Here is a 16,852-nt window from a genome sequence, read left to right as displayed (position 1 = left end):
ATAATAGAATTAGAATAAAATATTCACATATGTATTTCATGAAAAAAAAAATCGTGGTACTCTAAATTTTGGAGAGATATATTATTTTCTTGAAATTATGAATTTGGTAATATTATATATCTTTCTATATTAGCAATAATGATTTTATAGTATTCTGTGTTTTTAAATGTAAAATATAATTTGATATGTGATCCATACAATTTTTAGAATAATAATTTTATGTTTTCAACTATTCAATAAATATTTAATATATCTATTTTTATGAATTAGAGTATACAATAGAATAATTTAAAAATTAAATTATTTAATATATATAATTTTATAAATTTAATTAATTAAAAATTGAGAGTGCTACATTTTTTTTATTTTTTTATTTTTTTATTTTTTTATAGATTAGGTGGATTTATGCGTTTGCACATGTAGACTACGAACTTGGCACGCCGTTTTGCAACCAAAACCAGTACTGCTATCATTTAGACGAACGTCATGTCGTACGGCAAGGTTACCACTAACCAATAAACTGTTACTCAGTTTGTTAGGCAGTGTAGACATCCTGCAATGACACAAATATCCTCCTCCTGGTATGAAGAAAAATCGAACGGACCCGAGCCTTCTTCGCTTCACTGAACACATTCAAATTCTATCAATTCGATTTTCCGGTCACAAACTTCGTTAACGATCTTAGTTCCGGTGTGTTTCCGTTATACCGCCTCCTCTACGGAACCACCGAAATTAAGATTTATATTCAGTTTATTTTGTTTCCAAAGCAAACCGTTTATTTTCTCGCATTCGGTTTTTCTTTTTTCATTGGATTGCGTTATGTTCACGCCACAGAGAAGGTCGTCAGCGGCCATTACATTGACTCCTCGAAGCGAGGTGCGTAAAAGCGGTGCTCAAAATGTGGCTCCTTCTAACCCTAACATTGTAGGGAAGGGTAAAGCGGTGGCATTTGTTGATGGGCCGCCTGCTCCTCCGCCACCGCCACCTCCACCTCCGGTAGGCTCCCTGAGTGGGAATGACGTGGAGTTGGATACTGAAGATATGGAAGATTGGAAGCGATTTAGGGAGGCGGGTTTATTAGACGAAGCGGTCATGGAGAGAAAGGACCGCCAAGCGCTTCTTGAGAAAGCCTCGAGGCTCGAAAAGGAGGTCAGAATTTCAGTTGGTGCATTTTGGTGAACGGGGCTCTGGCCTTTTGACCGAATGAATGTTTTATAAATGTTTTTTTTTTTTTTTTGAATGGAAAGAAGGGTTTCTTGGATATATTTTTCTTCGTGTTGCAATTTGATTTTGGCTTAATATTTCCTGTTTCTGTGTGTGAATCCTCATTGAATGACTGACTTTCTATGATTTTCTGTTTCAGTACATTGGTAATTTGGTATAGCATGCTATTTTCAAGTATAGGATTCATTTCTGCTTTTTATATGAATGTCACTATATTTGCGTAGAACTTCTCAACTTGCTTGAATTTGGCACAACGTCTTGGTTCCATTCTTGTTTTCTTGGCACAATTTGACTTATAGTTTGTTGTTTCCTGTTCATTGCCAATCTCAGCTGAAATTGCATTATGCTTACTGTTCTTTCAATTTTTCTTATTAGACTGTGTGTGAGCTTAATTGAGCATGCAATCTTTTAACCGTGAAAGGGATACCATTTTTTTACTAATATATTTTTCCAAAACTACAATAAACTTCTCGTCTTGCATCATTGCGATGCTTTTTCTTTGAAAATTAGAATCTTTTAGGGTTTTGTGGTAGAAAGTAGAGGGTTCAATGATTTAGGGTTTTAGACAAAGTTGAAAGATTTTACTCTCATGAGCATATATGGTGGTAGAATGTTTAAGGAATTATGCAAGAAGATCTAATGATAAAGAAAATAAAAAGAGTTAATTGCATCTTGATCACATGCTCCGGAAGATATCTAGAATTGCTGAATTACTTTGCTTCCCCTCTAAATTAAAATGATAAATTACATAACAATATATAGACTTTCAATTCCTAATAATTATTTATCTAGAATTGTAAAATGGACAATGTGCGAAAGAAGCACTACAGCTAGCACCTTTTGAGCCGGAGGCACACCTTCAATAACTATGGTTCTGAGTAGACTGCTCTTTGAATCTGGATTATAATTAAATATTTTTGTCATTATGATCTATTTTCCTTTTAGTTTTGTGTTGTTGGTATGTTTTGTAGATGTAAGCATTATAGCTGAATTTTATTGTGTTACTGATTTTGACATCATTCATGTGTAGTTTTGATTTTGATTTTTGTTATAATTTAGGCTTTGTTCGGCAAAATTAGTTGTTTTATTTGTTGTAGTTGTTGTTTAACATCCCTAATAGTTGTCAACTGTTTTACTGGTGTTATCAAACATTAAAGGGAAAAACATTTCATAATCTGCTCTTTCAAACTCTAAACACTAGTACAAATGCAACATTACTGAATACTAGGGATAGTGTTTTGACCAAATCAAAATACTAAAAGCTACATGAAAAGTGTTGCCAAACAGGGCCTTAGAGGAGGTTGGTGTTTGGGTTTTAAAGACGTGTGATCATTAATCGTTTTTATGGAAAGACATGAATGTGATTTAGTGGTTGCAATTATATATTGGATTAGGGTGTTGCTCTCTGTACCTTTTCTTGTAATTCATGGCTCTCTGGTGTTTGTATGGTATAAGGGTTCATTGGGTGCATGATGGGTACAATTTGCATTTTTTGCAAGGAAAAAAAAAAAAAAACCCTAAATCTATCGCAAGTGAGAATCTATCAAAAAGCTTTTGATACCTTATCTTTTGTCTTGTATGGTTCTGACATATGACAACGAGATGTAGCCTTGAGTATTATTGTTCAAAAGCTTAGAATTGAAATTAGTGAAACTCTATTTGCATTACATATGATTTTTTTTCCCTTTTGGCACAGCTTTTTGATTACCAATATAATATGGGTCTTCTCCTTATTGAGAAAAAAGAGTGGAATTCAAATTATGAAGAACTTAGGCAAGCACTAGCAGAAGCTCAGGAGATCCTTAGGCGCGAGCAATCGACCCACATAATTGCATTCTCTGAAGCTGAGAAGCGGGAAGATAATTTAAAGAAAGCCTTGGTCATTGAGAAGCAGTGTGTGACAGATGTATGCTACTTGTAACTTTTCCTTTCTTTTTAAGCTTCTTGTTTTTTATTAGTATGTTCTGTTTGGTTTATGAAAGTAGGTGACTGAAAAAATAATATAATAATACTGTTCTTATCTAAAGTGGTTGATGTGAAAACAATGGAGAAAAGTGAGGGAAAAAGATAGAAAAATATTCAATTGGGAATTTCAAATTTCACTTCAAAATGGTGTGTTAAATTGGGGAGAAAAGGGGCAGAAAGTCAATTAGAGAACACCCTGCATAAAATTGAGATTCCATCTCTGTGCAACTCTTTATATGTTTATGGCTCTTGCAAACATGTTTTCCTATTCTTTTGTTGTTTTTTCTTTTCATAGATGCCCAGGCTAGATAATGGTTTATTTATTTTCCTGAAGTTCTCCTTACCTTTTACTCTTCTTTTTCTCTTCTTTCTGTGATTGTTTCTTATGGCTGAACCAATGCTAAGTTCATGTACATGTAAAGTAACTTCAATGTGCTATTACTAGCTGTCTTGTGTATCAGGTAATGTCATGCAGAGCAGTTGGCTGGAGTCTGCTGAAAGGCACAGCCTCACAGGCTGCTTTGTTAGGTCTTGGAGATTCTCTCATATATGTTATTTTTCTTGTGGTACATATGTTGTCTTGTAGAGGATTTATCTTTTTCCCTAACAATTATTTTGTGTACAGCTTGCATCCTTTCGATGGCTTTCAATTTTTATTTTGTTATTTTAAAAAAATGTTTAGACATTTCTAGAATGCTCAATACCGTCTAGTTCTTGTGGTTATGCCCCATGTGCACTGGCTGTTATTAAAACTGAAGGGCAGGTTATTTATTTCTTCTTAGTGATTTAACATATGTCCACTTTGGTGCTGGAAATTATTCTAATCTGTATAAACCAGTATAGTAAATACTGCAAGAGGGAAAAGTTAAGATGTTGGTCTGGCACCCGTGATCTTCTCTAGTTCTTTATGAAATTGAATTCCTGTTTTTTCTTTTTTTTTTTTCTTTTTGCCTTGATGCTAATTCCAATTTCAGGCTTCCATGAAAACCTTATAGCTTTGTTCTCTTTGATGACAGCCTAGGTACTGATTGGTTATCTTTTCCCATTTCGTTCTTTTTTTCTTGTTGTTCATTTTTTTTTTTTCTTTTACTCATCTTCCATATACGTCATAGTTCACATATTGCCCTCTTCCCTTTCTGTGCTTTTGAGAAACATGTTACTGACTAAAAACAAATAGCTTTCTTCATGAGTTCTCACCTGACTTCAGAGTTACCTTCTCTCTGTAATGGAAGTTCTTTTTTTTTTTTTTTTTTTTTTTTTTTTTGATATTCTATGCATCCTCTGCCTGCAGCTTGAAAAGGCTCTGCGTGACTTGCATGAAGAGCGTTCACAGATTAAGCATGCTTCTGAGTCAAAATTGGCTGATGCAAAAGCTTTAGCTGTTGGAATGGAAGAGAAATCTCTGGAGGTGGAAGAAAAGCTGTGTGCTGCTGAAGCCCAGCTTGCTGAAATAAACAGAAAGAATGAAGAGTTGGATATGAAATTGCATGATGTGGAAGCTCGTGAAAATGCAGTTCAGATGGAGAGCCTTTCCATAAAAACTGAGTATTCTCTATGCTTCAAGTGTTTAATGTCTAAGAATGATTGTATTTGCTAGCAAGAGCTATGGAGCATGTCACTCATACTGCAAATATCTGTCATTGATTACTCTTAGGAGAGAAGCACATGAGGCAACTTTCTATAAACAGAGAGAAGATCTACTTGAATGGGAGAAGAAACTACAGAAAAGGGAAGAGAAATTATGTGAGCTTCGGAGAACTCTCAACCAGAGAGAGGAAAAGGCAAATGAAAATGACAGGAACCTTGAGCAGAAACGGAAGGGTTTGGAGGAGGCGGAAAAGAAGATTGATGTATCACGTGAAAAGTTGAGGGAGATGGAAGATGATATGAATAATCGGCTCTCAGACCTGATTGCTAAAGAGAAGGTGAACTTATTGTCTAGCTAAGTGGCTTATTGAAGCTGTTTTTTCAACAGCTTTTCCTGCTTATCTGTTACCTTTTGTTGTCTTGTCTCAGAAAGTAGACTCTGCAAGGAGCATCCTAGAGATGAAGGAGAATCACTTACTTGTATTGGAAAAACAGCTTAGTGCTCGAGAAAAAGTGAGTTTCAAAATCACCTTTGGACTTAAGCACAATGTGATACTCAAATAATGCATTAAATCTTTTATTTGGATGTGTGTCACTGTAATCATTGGATGCACTCTTGATTCTTCACATATTCTTAACAGTAATTGTTCTAGAAAAGTCAACTGAAAGCTTCATTTCTTGAAAACAGAACTGTACAAACTTTGTATTAACAAAGTCTTGAGATTCCCTTTGCATCTGTAGATATTCTATACGCACATGTGCATACACACATACATCCATAAAGTTAATTTTCCCATATATTATGCTTTTACTAATTTGAAACAAGAAAAGTGAAAGAAAAAACAAATAATTGTTTTTATTATAGATAACATTTTCCTTTTAAAAGTTTGAGTTTGTGTCTTGCATTGGTTCATTGTATACTTGTATATCTAAAATTATTTTGTTTCATTCTGAATTTTGAGTCTCATAAAGCATGGTTAATTGTGGCTAACTCAACTTAAGACTTATGATGCATTCTAATGATTAGAAAGACCATACCATTATCTCGATCAATGACCCAAAGACGAGTGTTTTTGGATGAAGTAGCCATTCAAAATGTTAAGTCTGTTTTGTGTTTTGCGAGCAGTTAATTCTAGCAAGCTCATAGTTATAATTAAGTTCATGAGAAAGTCAATAAGAGAAGCCTCCACTGCAAGCTGGCTCCTCAAACCTGATCATCATGACATGTATTACTATTACTGACTATAGTAGCATCTGCAACCCCTTTCCAAGTGAAAATGTAATAAAGTTTATGCAATTATTGGAGTACATTGAGAGCAGTTCTTAATGATCTGATCATTTAGCTGTTATAAAAGTTGTGCATGCTTAGAATCCCTTGCTAGAATTGTGGACATCAAATTGGAAACATTGTTCTTAAAATTGTTAAGACATAAATTAATAGCATTGGAATATATGTTTTATGGAATGGGTTGAAAGGTATAGACACTTGAGTTTATAGTTGTAGACTTGTAGTAATAGAAAATGACTGTTATTCTTTGGCTTTGAGTTAATTATTCATATATGTTTGACTGATAATCATGTTTCCTGAATCTTGTACAGTTGGGAGTTCAGAAGCTCCATGATGAGCACCAGGCTGTTCTGAGTGACAAGATGCAGAAGCTTGAGTTAGAACTGGATGAAAAGAGGAAAGGTCTTGATGAAGAATTGAGCAGAAAGGTAGAGGCATTGGGGCAGCACGAAGTTGAGATTCTTCATAGGGAAGAAAAGTTGAGGAAACGAGAGCAAGCTTTGGATAGGAAGTTGGAGAGAGTGAAGGAGAAAGAAAAGGACCTTGATGTGAAATCAAAAAATGTGAAGGAGAAAGAGAAGTCTATGAAAGCTGAGCAGAAGAACTTGGATCTTGAACATAAAAAATTGCTTGCTGATAAAGAGAGCTTGCAGATTCTCAAAGATGACTGTGAGAAGTTGAGGTCTGAAATTTCTCAACAGGAATTGCAAATTGGTGAACAGAGTGAAACTCTTAAAGTAACTAATGATGAGAGATTAGAGCACCTTCGCTTGCAAGCGGAATTGAGGCAGGAGTTGGAGAAATGCAGGCGTCAGGAGGAGTTCCTTCTGAAAGAATGTGAAGATTTGAAAGAGGAGAGAGAGAAGTTTGAGAGAGAGTGGGAAGTGCTGGAAGGGAAAAGAGCTCAACTTAGCAAGGAGCTAAAGGAAATTACTGTAGGGAGAGAGAAATTTGAGAAGTTGCAATATGCTGAAGAGGAAAGGCTGAAGAAAGAGGAACATGCAATGAAGGAGTACATTCAGAGGGAGTTGGAGGCTCTTAGACTGAAAAAAGAATCATTTGAAGCTAGAAAGAGGCATGAACAACTCGCTTTATCTGAAAATGCTGAAATTGAGCATGATCAAATGGTGCAAGACTTAAAATCACAGAAAAGTACTTTTGAGACTGATCTCATAACTAGGAGGGAGGAAATGGAGACAAGCCTGCGGGAAAGGGAGAGGTCATTTGAGGAGCGGAAGGAGAGAGAACGCAAAGATATAAATTACTCAAAAGAAGTTGCTCAGAAGGAATTGGAAGAAATACACTCTGAAAGGCATGCAATAGAAAATGAAAAGAAAGAAGTTGCAAGAAACAAAGAGAAGCTAGAAGGACAGCAATTTGGAATCCAAAAAGACATTGATGAACTTGTGATGCTCAGCAATAAGCTTAGAGACCAAAGGCAACAGGTCATCAGGGAGAGAAATCACTTCATTTCATTTGTTGAAAAGCATAAGAGTTGCAAGAACTGTGGAGATGTCACTAGGGATTTTATACTTTCTGGTCTTCTGCCTTCTGACATGGAAGATAGGGAGATACTTCCTCTTCAGGTGGAAGCTGATGAAACTTTGAGGAGCAATAAAGATGCTGCTGAAGATCCAAATGTTATGAATGTCAAGAAATCTCTGGATGAAGGCAATTTGGGATATTCTAATCCTCAAGAAAACATGTCTTGGTTCCGCAAATGCACTTCAAAGATTTTTAGCATATCCCCTACGAAAAAGATAGAACATGGTTCAGCTCCAACTTTGGCAGTAGAAAAGACCGCGGGACTTGTTACACTGGACTCTAAAGAAGCTAGTGGTAGCATGGTTCCTGGAAACAAAGTTCAGCAGCTTCAGCATGATGGAATTAGAAGAGAGGAAGATGGATATTCCATCTCTTTTGACAACCACAGTTATATGGACAGTAAAGTGGAAGATTCTGGACAATCAGAGCTACAAAGTAATTGTAAACCTGGGAGGAGACGCAAGGCTGGAGTAGGTAGAACACGCACAGTAAAAGCAGTTATTAAGGATGGCTCTGAAGAACCTCAGGACAATGCCAAAAAGGTGCAGTCTTATCGTATCATTGATGGTAAGGGCATTTTAGGTCGGACAGAAAAGCCAGCAGGCAACATTGCAAGGAAGCGAGGACGTGCACAAGAAGAAAGTGAACAGGATGCTGGTGATAGTGAAGGATGTTCTGACAGTATCACGACTGGTGGTCATGGGAAGAGGCGGCAAACGGTGGCCTCAGCCATTACTCCAGGGCAAAAGCGGTACAATCTAAGGCGACACAAGACGTAAGTTAGGCCACACTTGATAGAATCTAGTACTTGGTTACATTAAGAATTCCTAATACAATATAATACCCCTTGCACAACATGCATAGTCATAAAATAATCATCTATTTTACATTACGTAATATCTGTTACACATGAAAACTAATATTATCTAATAATTATTATTTTATTATCTTTTTTAACATCACTACCAAGATCCTTTATTTCATTTACCACTGCCATAATTCACCATTGCCCTTCCCAGTGCCATCGCTTCTCACCCTGCTGCTTCCACCACTACCATGTGTACCTCACCTCCACTTTGTTGGACTGCCAGTGCCCACCCTGCTGCTGCTATAGCCACTTCTGCTATTTCATCACCACCATCGCCTCTCTACCATTTCTTACATCACCACTAACACTATATCACCATCATGATTGCCCATCCCGCTACCACCATCACCACCGTCATCATTCAGTATCACCATTTGTATATTCTGCCAAGTACCAAATAGAATAAATATGAAACAAAAATTGTTGTATTACACATATTTCATTTTGCTTCCATTCCATTTTGCTTCTTAGTTTGTTAAATGCAACTCCATTAGATTCTACCTAATTTAACTTTTCTTTTTATCAAGTAAATGACATAGTATGAAAATACATTTGTTAAGCTTTGGACAGTTTGCGATGCATGCAGTTATTTTTGAACTGAGATGTCTAGAGTGAATTGTTCAAAGGTTAAAGCCAGTGGTGTTGTATTTCTTTTTTAGTTTTCCGCCTTTCATTGGACAACATAGTGACAATTTGTTCTGAGTGGCTTTACACCTTTTTTGTACTGTTAAGTTCTCTCTGAGTTTCTGACTGATCATGCGTTGGCTGCATGGTTCATTTTTGACTAAAAGTGTCCATTAGGTTTCTTTGGATAGATATCGTGACATAATTTGTTATGATATTTGATTGTTACTAACCTGCGTTTAGTTGAGTATTCTTGATTGCATTTGCATATTAGTTTTACCAATGTGTGACATGATAAATGTGATTTATGTTGGATATGTTTGATGCAAGGAAGAAAGGCATATCTGATAGTTTTTCTCTTTAATCAATTGTGATCAGTGCAGAAGCAACTTCTGCCAAGCAATCATTGTCTGATATGATGAATATGGGGGAGAAAGAAACCGGTGGTTATGCCACTGCAAAACCATCTCAAAATCCTGAAACTGCTCCTGTGGTGTCGCTTGGAGTTGCTAGTGAGACTGGCAAGTCTAAGGACTTGTTGAAGGTCACAACAGTAAAAGATGTTGAATTTTCACAGGATAAGGTAGAGGGACATTTGATCGTTGAATTTATTTCCTGTATCTTGTACCAATTTCTCTGCTAATTGTCATATTATGGTAAAACTTGACAAACGTCAATGACCAGGCTAATGTGGCAAAATCGGTTGGGATTGCTGAGTTGAGCGAGGAAGTAATTGGCACAACAGAATTTGAGGATGAGGATGAGAATGGCAGCACGATCCATGAGGAGGACGAAGAGAACTACAATGATGAGGACGAGGATTTGGAGCATCCTGGTGAAGCTTCAATAGGGAAAAAGATATGGACCTTCTTCACTACATAATTGTTACTTTTTGGTCCGTGAGTCTCATTTCTCCCTCTCTTTCCCTGTACTACTGATAATACATGAACTGTCTTTAATTTGAGGAATAGAGGGAAAGCAAGTTGTGGGGTTTGCACACTAATGATTAGTTACTGAGGGAACACTTGTCTCTGATTTAATATAGGTCGGCTTGAGGTTTTGGTTTAACTGATTCCTGTATTCATCATCCTTCACCAATGTAGCCTGTAACAGTTCCCCATGGAGGAATCAACTTGGTGTTTCTCTATTATATGTGCCATAGCATAAAGCTCTCTCTTTTCTCATTTTCGTTCAAGCACTAATTACAATGCTTTGTCAATACCAATTATTAGAAATAATATTTCGACTGTACTAAAATAAAAATTATTTAAAATTTTCATTCGGAGATTAAAAAATCAATTAAATTTTTAAAATTTATAACAAAACCAATGATAGTTTGACCAAATTAACTTTTATCTTAAAATTAAGAGTAAATTGTGAAGTTAATTATTATATTTAATATGAATAAGAGTAATATTAAAAAATATATTATTTAGTATTTTTTAAAATATTTAAAACAATTTATATTTGATATTGAAATAATCACCTTAAAAATATATGTATTTTTATTCAAAAACGATTTATATTTAAAAAAAAAATGGTATAGTGTGAGCAAACCAGTTAACGAATGGCTCCAAAAAAAAAAAAAACAAAAACAAAATACAACCAAGTTACTAGGTATATAGTAACCGCAAATGTCAAAACACAATATAAGAAAAGCCCAATGTCAAATCTCAGCCGCATATCTATAACGAACCATAGCATAATGATGAAGACTGACTAACTCGATTCCCTCACACAGTACATGGTACATACTCATCGAGTCGTCTCATTATATAGTAAAAAACCAAATAAGACCAACTATAAATCAAAGAAATAATCTCACTCTAGAGTGGGAAAGTTATAAAAAGATGAAAAAAATTTTGATTTTATTATTTGAGCTATATATATATATATATATATATATATATATATATATATATATATATATATATATAAAATTTTAATCTAGAGTTATATCTAACTTGTCCATTTGAAACTAAAGTTGTTTTTAAAATTATAAAATTTGCAATTTGATGTGATTCAAATTAATCTAAATAAAAGAAAGCAAGTAACGTGAAAGATAAAATTTAGTCCTCATTTTTCAGTATTCATTGATCACCTACCGCTTAAAAAAAATAAATAATACAGAGAAGAAAAGGACATGTCAGGCTGCAAAAAGCCTGGCAAGAAAAATAAAGTTACTAGGATCTAAAGTGCGGGCTATGCCCTTCCAATTAGTCTGTCTCTCCTTATCTCGCCACTAGTTTCAACCCCTAAAAGGGTAGTGTGGTCCATTACAAGGTCACTTGTGTTCTCGTCTCCTTGGGTTTATTGCTGTCTCTATCCACCCAGTTTCTCACTTGTCCAAACGTCATTTATCGTACGGGCTGCTCATGTCGTTTTCATTTTTATGGTCTTCTTTCCTTTCTTACTCTTTTTTATGTGCAGGCAAAAAGAGTTGGTAACTGATTTTTTCCCTCCTCTAAATCTCCTAACTCGTCTAATGATGATTGGAACTATTGTCAAAATCATCAAATTGGAATGTAACTGTGCATCAAACATTTTGTATTTGTGAGTTCTATAAAAGATTAATGTACACAGAACATATTTATTTCCTGAATAGATGTAATCAAAATCATGTACTTAAAATTTGATTTTGATTTTTTATTTTTCGAAATTAGAACCAGCGATTTTAATTTTAATTTAAAACTAGCAATTTCTGCATATTAAAAAAAAAAATTCTTGTACATTCCTATTCATTTAATTATATTATAATCTTTGTATTTTAAAAACATACCAATGAGTTTGTTTTGAATAGTGTGGGAGGGAATTTGCACTTAAATGTACTATATCCTAATATATTTACATACTAGTTCGGTGTACTGAACGTAAGCATTCAGTTTGATCCAACTGAATTGATTTAATTCATTATGATCCAATGTTTGTAGATGATAATTAAACTTAAATTGAATAATGCAAAAATTGAATTTTGAATCATTTTAACTATTTGGGGTTTAAATATAAATTAACCGAATTGAAAAAAAAAATTATTTGTTTTCTCTTATAAAAGTGATTTCTTAAAACATTTGACAAAATCGGACCAAGTATGTTCTGTTCAATTTTCATTTGGAATCAATTAGTGTTCATCTTTAGGCCATGGTGGTGTGCTTTAAAGCTATAAGATCAGTGAAAATGTTTATGGAGTTTTTATTGAAGACAATAAGTACTAAACCAATCAATAACAATTAGACTAGTAGTATCAATAAAAGTGAAGATTGAAGTAAAAATTGTGATTATGTTTTGGTAACCTCACATTGAACTTGAATGAGCATTTCAAGGTCATGATTTCTAACTATACACCAAAGCTTCCATTTACTTCTAAACACAACTCTTCTTCCTCTTCCCTCCAAAACCTATTTGCAGACTTAGCAGTGTCCTCCACTTTTTTATGACCTCAATGCTTTTTTGTCCTTTACTATGTCTCTCTCTCTCTCTCTCTCTCTCTGACAACTGCTATGAAACCCAACACTCCTAATAGCCCAGAAAGAAAGAACAGAAAAGCAACAGCCAAAACCAAACTTTGTCTTGCATGCATTTACATGCATCTCCTCTCTTTTGCATGGCCAATGGACAATGGTCCCCTTTTTCTCTCTCAAAACCCTTAAAACCCTAACTATGTTCCTAACTAATCTCACCTCTTTAACCACTCTTTTCAACGATAAATCCATCAGCTGCCACTTCGCCACTTCCTTTTTGCCATTTCTAACAAAGAATTTAATGAAACCAATTAAGTTGTTGATGATTAATTAAAATCAAGAAAATGGGGTCGTATCAAGAACCGTATAAAGAGTCTTCCTTTCGCTTTCTACACACAACAACTCAATCTCCTCCACACTTAAAATTGCTCTGATCATAATATTTACTGCCATTACTATTATTACTTTAGCAGCTTTGAAAAGTGTGCTTGGATAGATCTTATGTTCTGTTCTGTTCTCTTCTGCTCTGTTTCTCTGCCTCTATATTACTATCTTTGCTTTTCTAAAACACAAGGAACCAATTTTCTTGAGTTTCTTTTACTAACTTTCTTTGCTTCTGTTTCCCTCTTTTTTTTCTTTACTTTTCCCTCACTCTTTAATTGCTATAATACATATTTGTAAACCTTGGTAGTGTTGAGTTCTTTACATATTACAGTAGTCTTTGCATTGCATCTATTAGGTGGTCTTTGAGTCCTTACGTTCCTTCCTCTTTTGGGTTTCTGTTTCCATATGCATAAACCATCTGTTATTTTACATTTCAGTGAAAAAAATTTGAAGTACTTACATCTTTTTCATTGCCTAAAATGTTAACCAGTTTATTCACTCTGTTTCCCTCTGCCTTTGCTCTGTTTTTCTTCTAACTAACTTTTAGTTTCTTCCAGATCTTTAAGAAGGTTTTGTTTTGAAACTTTTAACTCAATGAAGAAGAGTTCTTTCACCATCAAACTAGTCATTCTAGTGTTCTGCATATTTTGTTTGATCAGTTGTTGCCTTTGTGAAGAAGAAAATGATTCAGCTCCAATGGAGGAAAAAGAGAAAGCAGCACTGTACTCCGCCATACAAGGGTTTGTAGGTAAATTGTGGAATGGCTCAGATCTTTATCCAGATCCCTGTGGCTGGACTCCTATTCAGGTATTTTACAGTTTACACTTCCTCAATCTTTTTTACTGTTTCATTGTGATTTTTTTACTAGGCACAAACACCATTTTAAATAAAGATTGCTACCGTTACTTTTTGGCTCTGTTTGACATAATATTTGGCAATTTTATTTATTTAATTAAATTATCAAAAATCATTATATTAATTAATAAATTGACATAATTTACTATTATGCTTCCATTTTTTTTTCTACAGGGAATTTCTTGTGATATCTTTGATGGCTTTTGGTATGTGACTGATTTAAGCATTGGACCAATTCATGACAACTCTCTTGATTGTGTACCAAATGCAGAGTTTAGGCCACAACTCTTTGAGCTTAAGCACTTAAAATCATTATCCTTCTTTAATTGCTTTATGTCTCCTTTCAAACACCCAGTTACTATTCCTACCAGAAGTTGGGAAAGACTTGCAAGAAACTTGGAAAAATTGGAGTTTAGATCAAACCCGGGTCTTATTGGACAAATACCATCTAATTTTGGTGCCCTAAATAAGCTTCAATCTCTAGTTTTACTAGAAAATGGGTTAACAGGAAAATTACCTAGAATTGTTGGTAAGTTAACCAATTTGAAAAGATTAGTACTTTCTGGGAATTGGTTTAATGGGAGCATACCAGATAGCTTTGGAGGGTTAAATCAGCTACTAATATTGGATTTAAGTAGGAATTTACTATCTGGGTCATTGCCTTTAAGTATTGGAGGAATGGTTTCACTTCTGAAACTTGATTTAAGCAACAATCGATTACAAGGGAAGCTGCCAATAGAAATTGGTTATTTGAAGAATTTGACACTTTTGGACTTAAGAAACAACAAAATCTCAGGTGGGTTAACAAATTCACTTGAAGAAATGTTTTCTTTAGAAGAGATGGCTCTGTCAAACAACCCCATTGGAGGAGACCTTATGGGCATAAAGTGGCATAACCTAAAGAATTTGGTCGTTTTAGACCTATCTAATATGGGTTTGACAGGGGAAATTCCTATTTCTATTACAGAATTGAAAAGGTTGAGATTTTTGGGTCTTAGCGACAATAATCTTACAGGCAATCTCTCACCAAAGCTAGCAACTTTGCCTAATGTTAGTGCTCTATACTTAAATGGAAATAACTTGACAGGAGAGCTTCAATTCTCCGAATGGTTCTACATGAAATTAGGGAGGCGTTTTGGGGCTTGGAATAATCCAAATTTGTGCTTCCCTACTGGATTAATTTCAAGAACCCATTTTCCATATGGGGTAAAACCATGCAAGGAAAAGATTACTTTGCAAGAAGAACAAACCAATTCAGATTCCAAGTTGTACGATGGTAAAATGAATCAGAGTTCCATTTTGACGATTTCTTTGGGATTCTCAAAGTATAGCATTGATGGGTTTTGGTGGGTATTTGTAGTTGAAATATTAATGATGGTTTGGTTCTAACTCTTGGATAGGTTCCCATAGGGCACTTCATATTTCAGACTCCAAAAGGTATGCTGAGCTTTAGGCTTTAGAGGGTAACTTATTTTGATATGTAACAATTGTTGATTTTCATCCATCTTGTTGTCGCCTAACTTAAAGCTAATTGCTTTTGAATTAGATAACATATATTTCATATTCAATTGCTGGTTAGAGTGTGTTTGTTTATAGATTTTATTATAATTGATTTTGTTTTTTACTTCAATTTAATCCTATCAAGCAAAAACTTGAATCCAAAATATATGAATGATGAAATTCAAGTTTTGGATTAAACAAAATTTGTAAATGAAATGAAGCCATGAAAATTGGTGATATACAAGTAATGGAAAAAAAAAAATCAAATCATAGATGTCCAAAACAACTATAATAAACACTCTAAAACTCAACAAATATAGAACTGTTGTTTAGAACCTTTTGCACTAAAATTGTCCATAAATGTAATACTATAGTTACCGTCTCCTCGTTTCTCGATTAGATGAGAGATTAATTTCTCTTCTTTAATGTATCGATTCCATAACTCGATTAGTGCATTTCAATCGCTAGACCAAACTAACTTAGATTCAAGTATTTCATTTCTAATGCTTGTTGAATTTTAACTTAATTTTTAGGTCTTATATTTTCCTTGGCATACCCTTGACCAGCAACATTCCTTTATGCACTGTTTTGAAAAGCAAAACAAACATATCCCCACCCATATTCCCCAACTAACTCCAATGCTAAGGAATTTTTGTTAGTGAGCAGCCGTAGGTGAAAACCTAGAATCTAGACTTTTATTTGTTATTAATTACTATTTATTTGTCTTTGTATTAGAATTTCAAGGCATGGGAGTTGTGACATTAAAGTGTGATAAGTAAGTAGGCATAATAGAAGTGTAGGAGTAATAATAGAGCTGAGGCCTGTACTACTTGGTCTTATGGGTATTGGATAGGGCTTGAAGCCTCTACCGTGTGTACAGTGCTTTATTAAGAACCATTATGTTAAAAGCTGCTGATGATGAAGCTGAAACCTGCAGAATAGAATCCATCAAAAATAGAAAAATATATATTAAAGCTCTGCCATCCATAAATACAAGTCCTACCTAGGCTTCTCTTTGTTCTAGGTTTGTTTTTCTTCTGGTCTTGTGTCCTCAAGGCATTAATGATAATTTGTGTCGCGTGTGTGTATGTGTGTGTGTGTGTGTGTGTGTGTGTGTGTGTATATATATATGATCAGGAAGAAATTGAATGTTCTTCCCTGCTTTTTTGATACCTTTCTATGGTTATATCTGAATCTTGATGGGATTTTGGATTATCATTGCAATATCTTAGCTCTGGAGACATTTTTATATTTTTTGAGAAGAGGCCAAAAAGATTTATGTGTACTCAGCTATGTATCATTTTGGTTTTTGGTTTTTAGTTTTAGAATTTTAGTTTGTATATATTTTTATATATAAGGTTTGTATCTTGAAAAAAGGTTAATAAAACAAATAATTCACTCTTATTTCTAACAACTTATTTTTTTTTTTTATTTAAAAATGTTCATAACAATAAAAATAGTAACAAAATTTTCTTTTATTTTATTAAACGGAAATCAAAAATAAAAACTATACCGGACAAAAATATAAAATAGTTCTAGCTTGATATATGATTG

At 34.3% G+C, this 16,852-nt stretch overlaps 2 protein-coding genes across 2 annotated transcripts; both read left to right on the top strand.

The window, feature by feature from the left end:
* The first annotated feature begins 544 nt into the window (after positions 1 to 544).
* Positions 545 to 10,285, top strand: LINC3 (little nuclei3). The gene is made up of 8 exons (XM_012226619.4): positions 545 to 1,149; positions 2,921 to 3,130; positions 4,481 to 4,734; positions 4,844 to 5,114; positions 5,206 to 5,289; positions 6,376 to 8,384; positions 9,480 to 9,684; positions 9,786 to 10,285. The coding sequence occupies exons 1-8, from the start codon at positions 820 to 822 to the stop codon at positions 9,981 to 9,983; spliced, it is 3,561 nt and encodes a 1,186-aa protein (XP_012082009.1). The 5' UTR covers positions 545 to 819; the 3' UTR covers positions 9,984 to 10,285.
* A 2,394-nt stretch (positions 10,286 to 12,679) lies between these two features.
* LOC105641963 (uncharacterized) lies at positions 12,680 to 15,366 on the top strand. Its single transcript, XM_012226618.4, has 2 exons — positions 12,680 to 13,750; positions 13,973 to 15,366. Exons 1-2 carry the CDS (start codon positions 13,538 to 13,540, stop codon positions 15,185 to 15,187), a joined length of 1,428 nt encoding a protein of 475 aa, XP_012082008.1. The 5' UTR covers positions 12,680 to 13,537; the 3' UTR covers positions 15,188 to 15,366.
* The last annotated feature ends 1,486 nt before the right edge of the window (positions 15,367 to 16,852 follow it).

This window comes from Jatropha curcas, chromosome 10, assembly GCF_041381405.1.
Source record: "Jatropha curcas cultivar XTBG-Jc1 chromosome 10, XTBG_Jcur_1.0, whole genome shotgun sequence".
In the NCBI taxonomy this organism is placed as follows: Eukaryota; Viridiplantae; Streptophyta; class Magnoliopsida; order Malpighiales; family Euphorbiaceae; genus Jatropha; species Jatropha curcas.
Note: the sequence above shows the minus strand (reverse complement) of the source record. Positions and strands in the feature narration are given on the sequence as shown.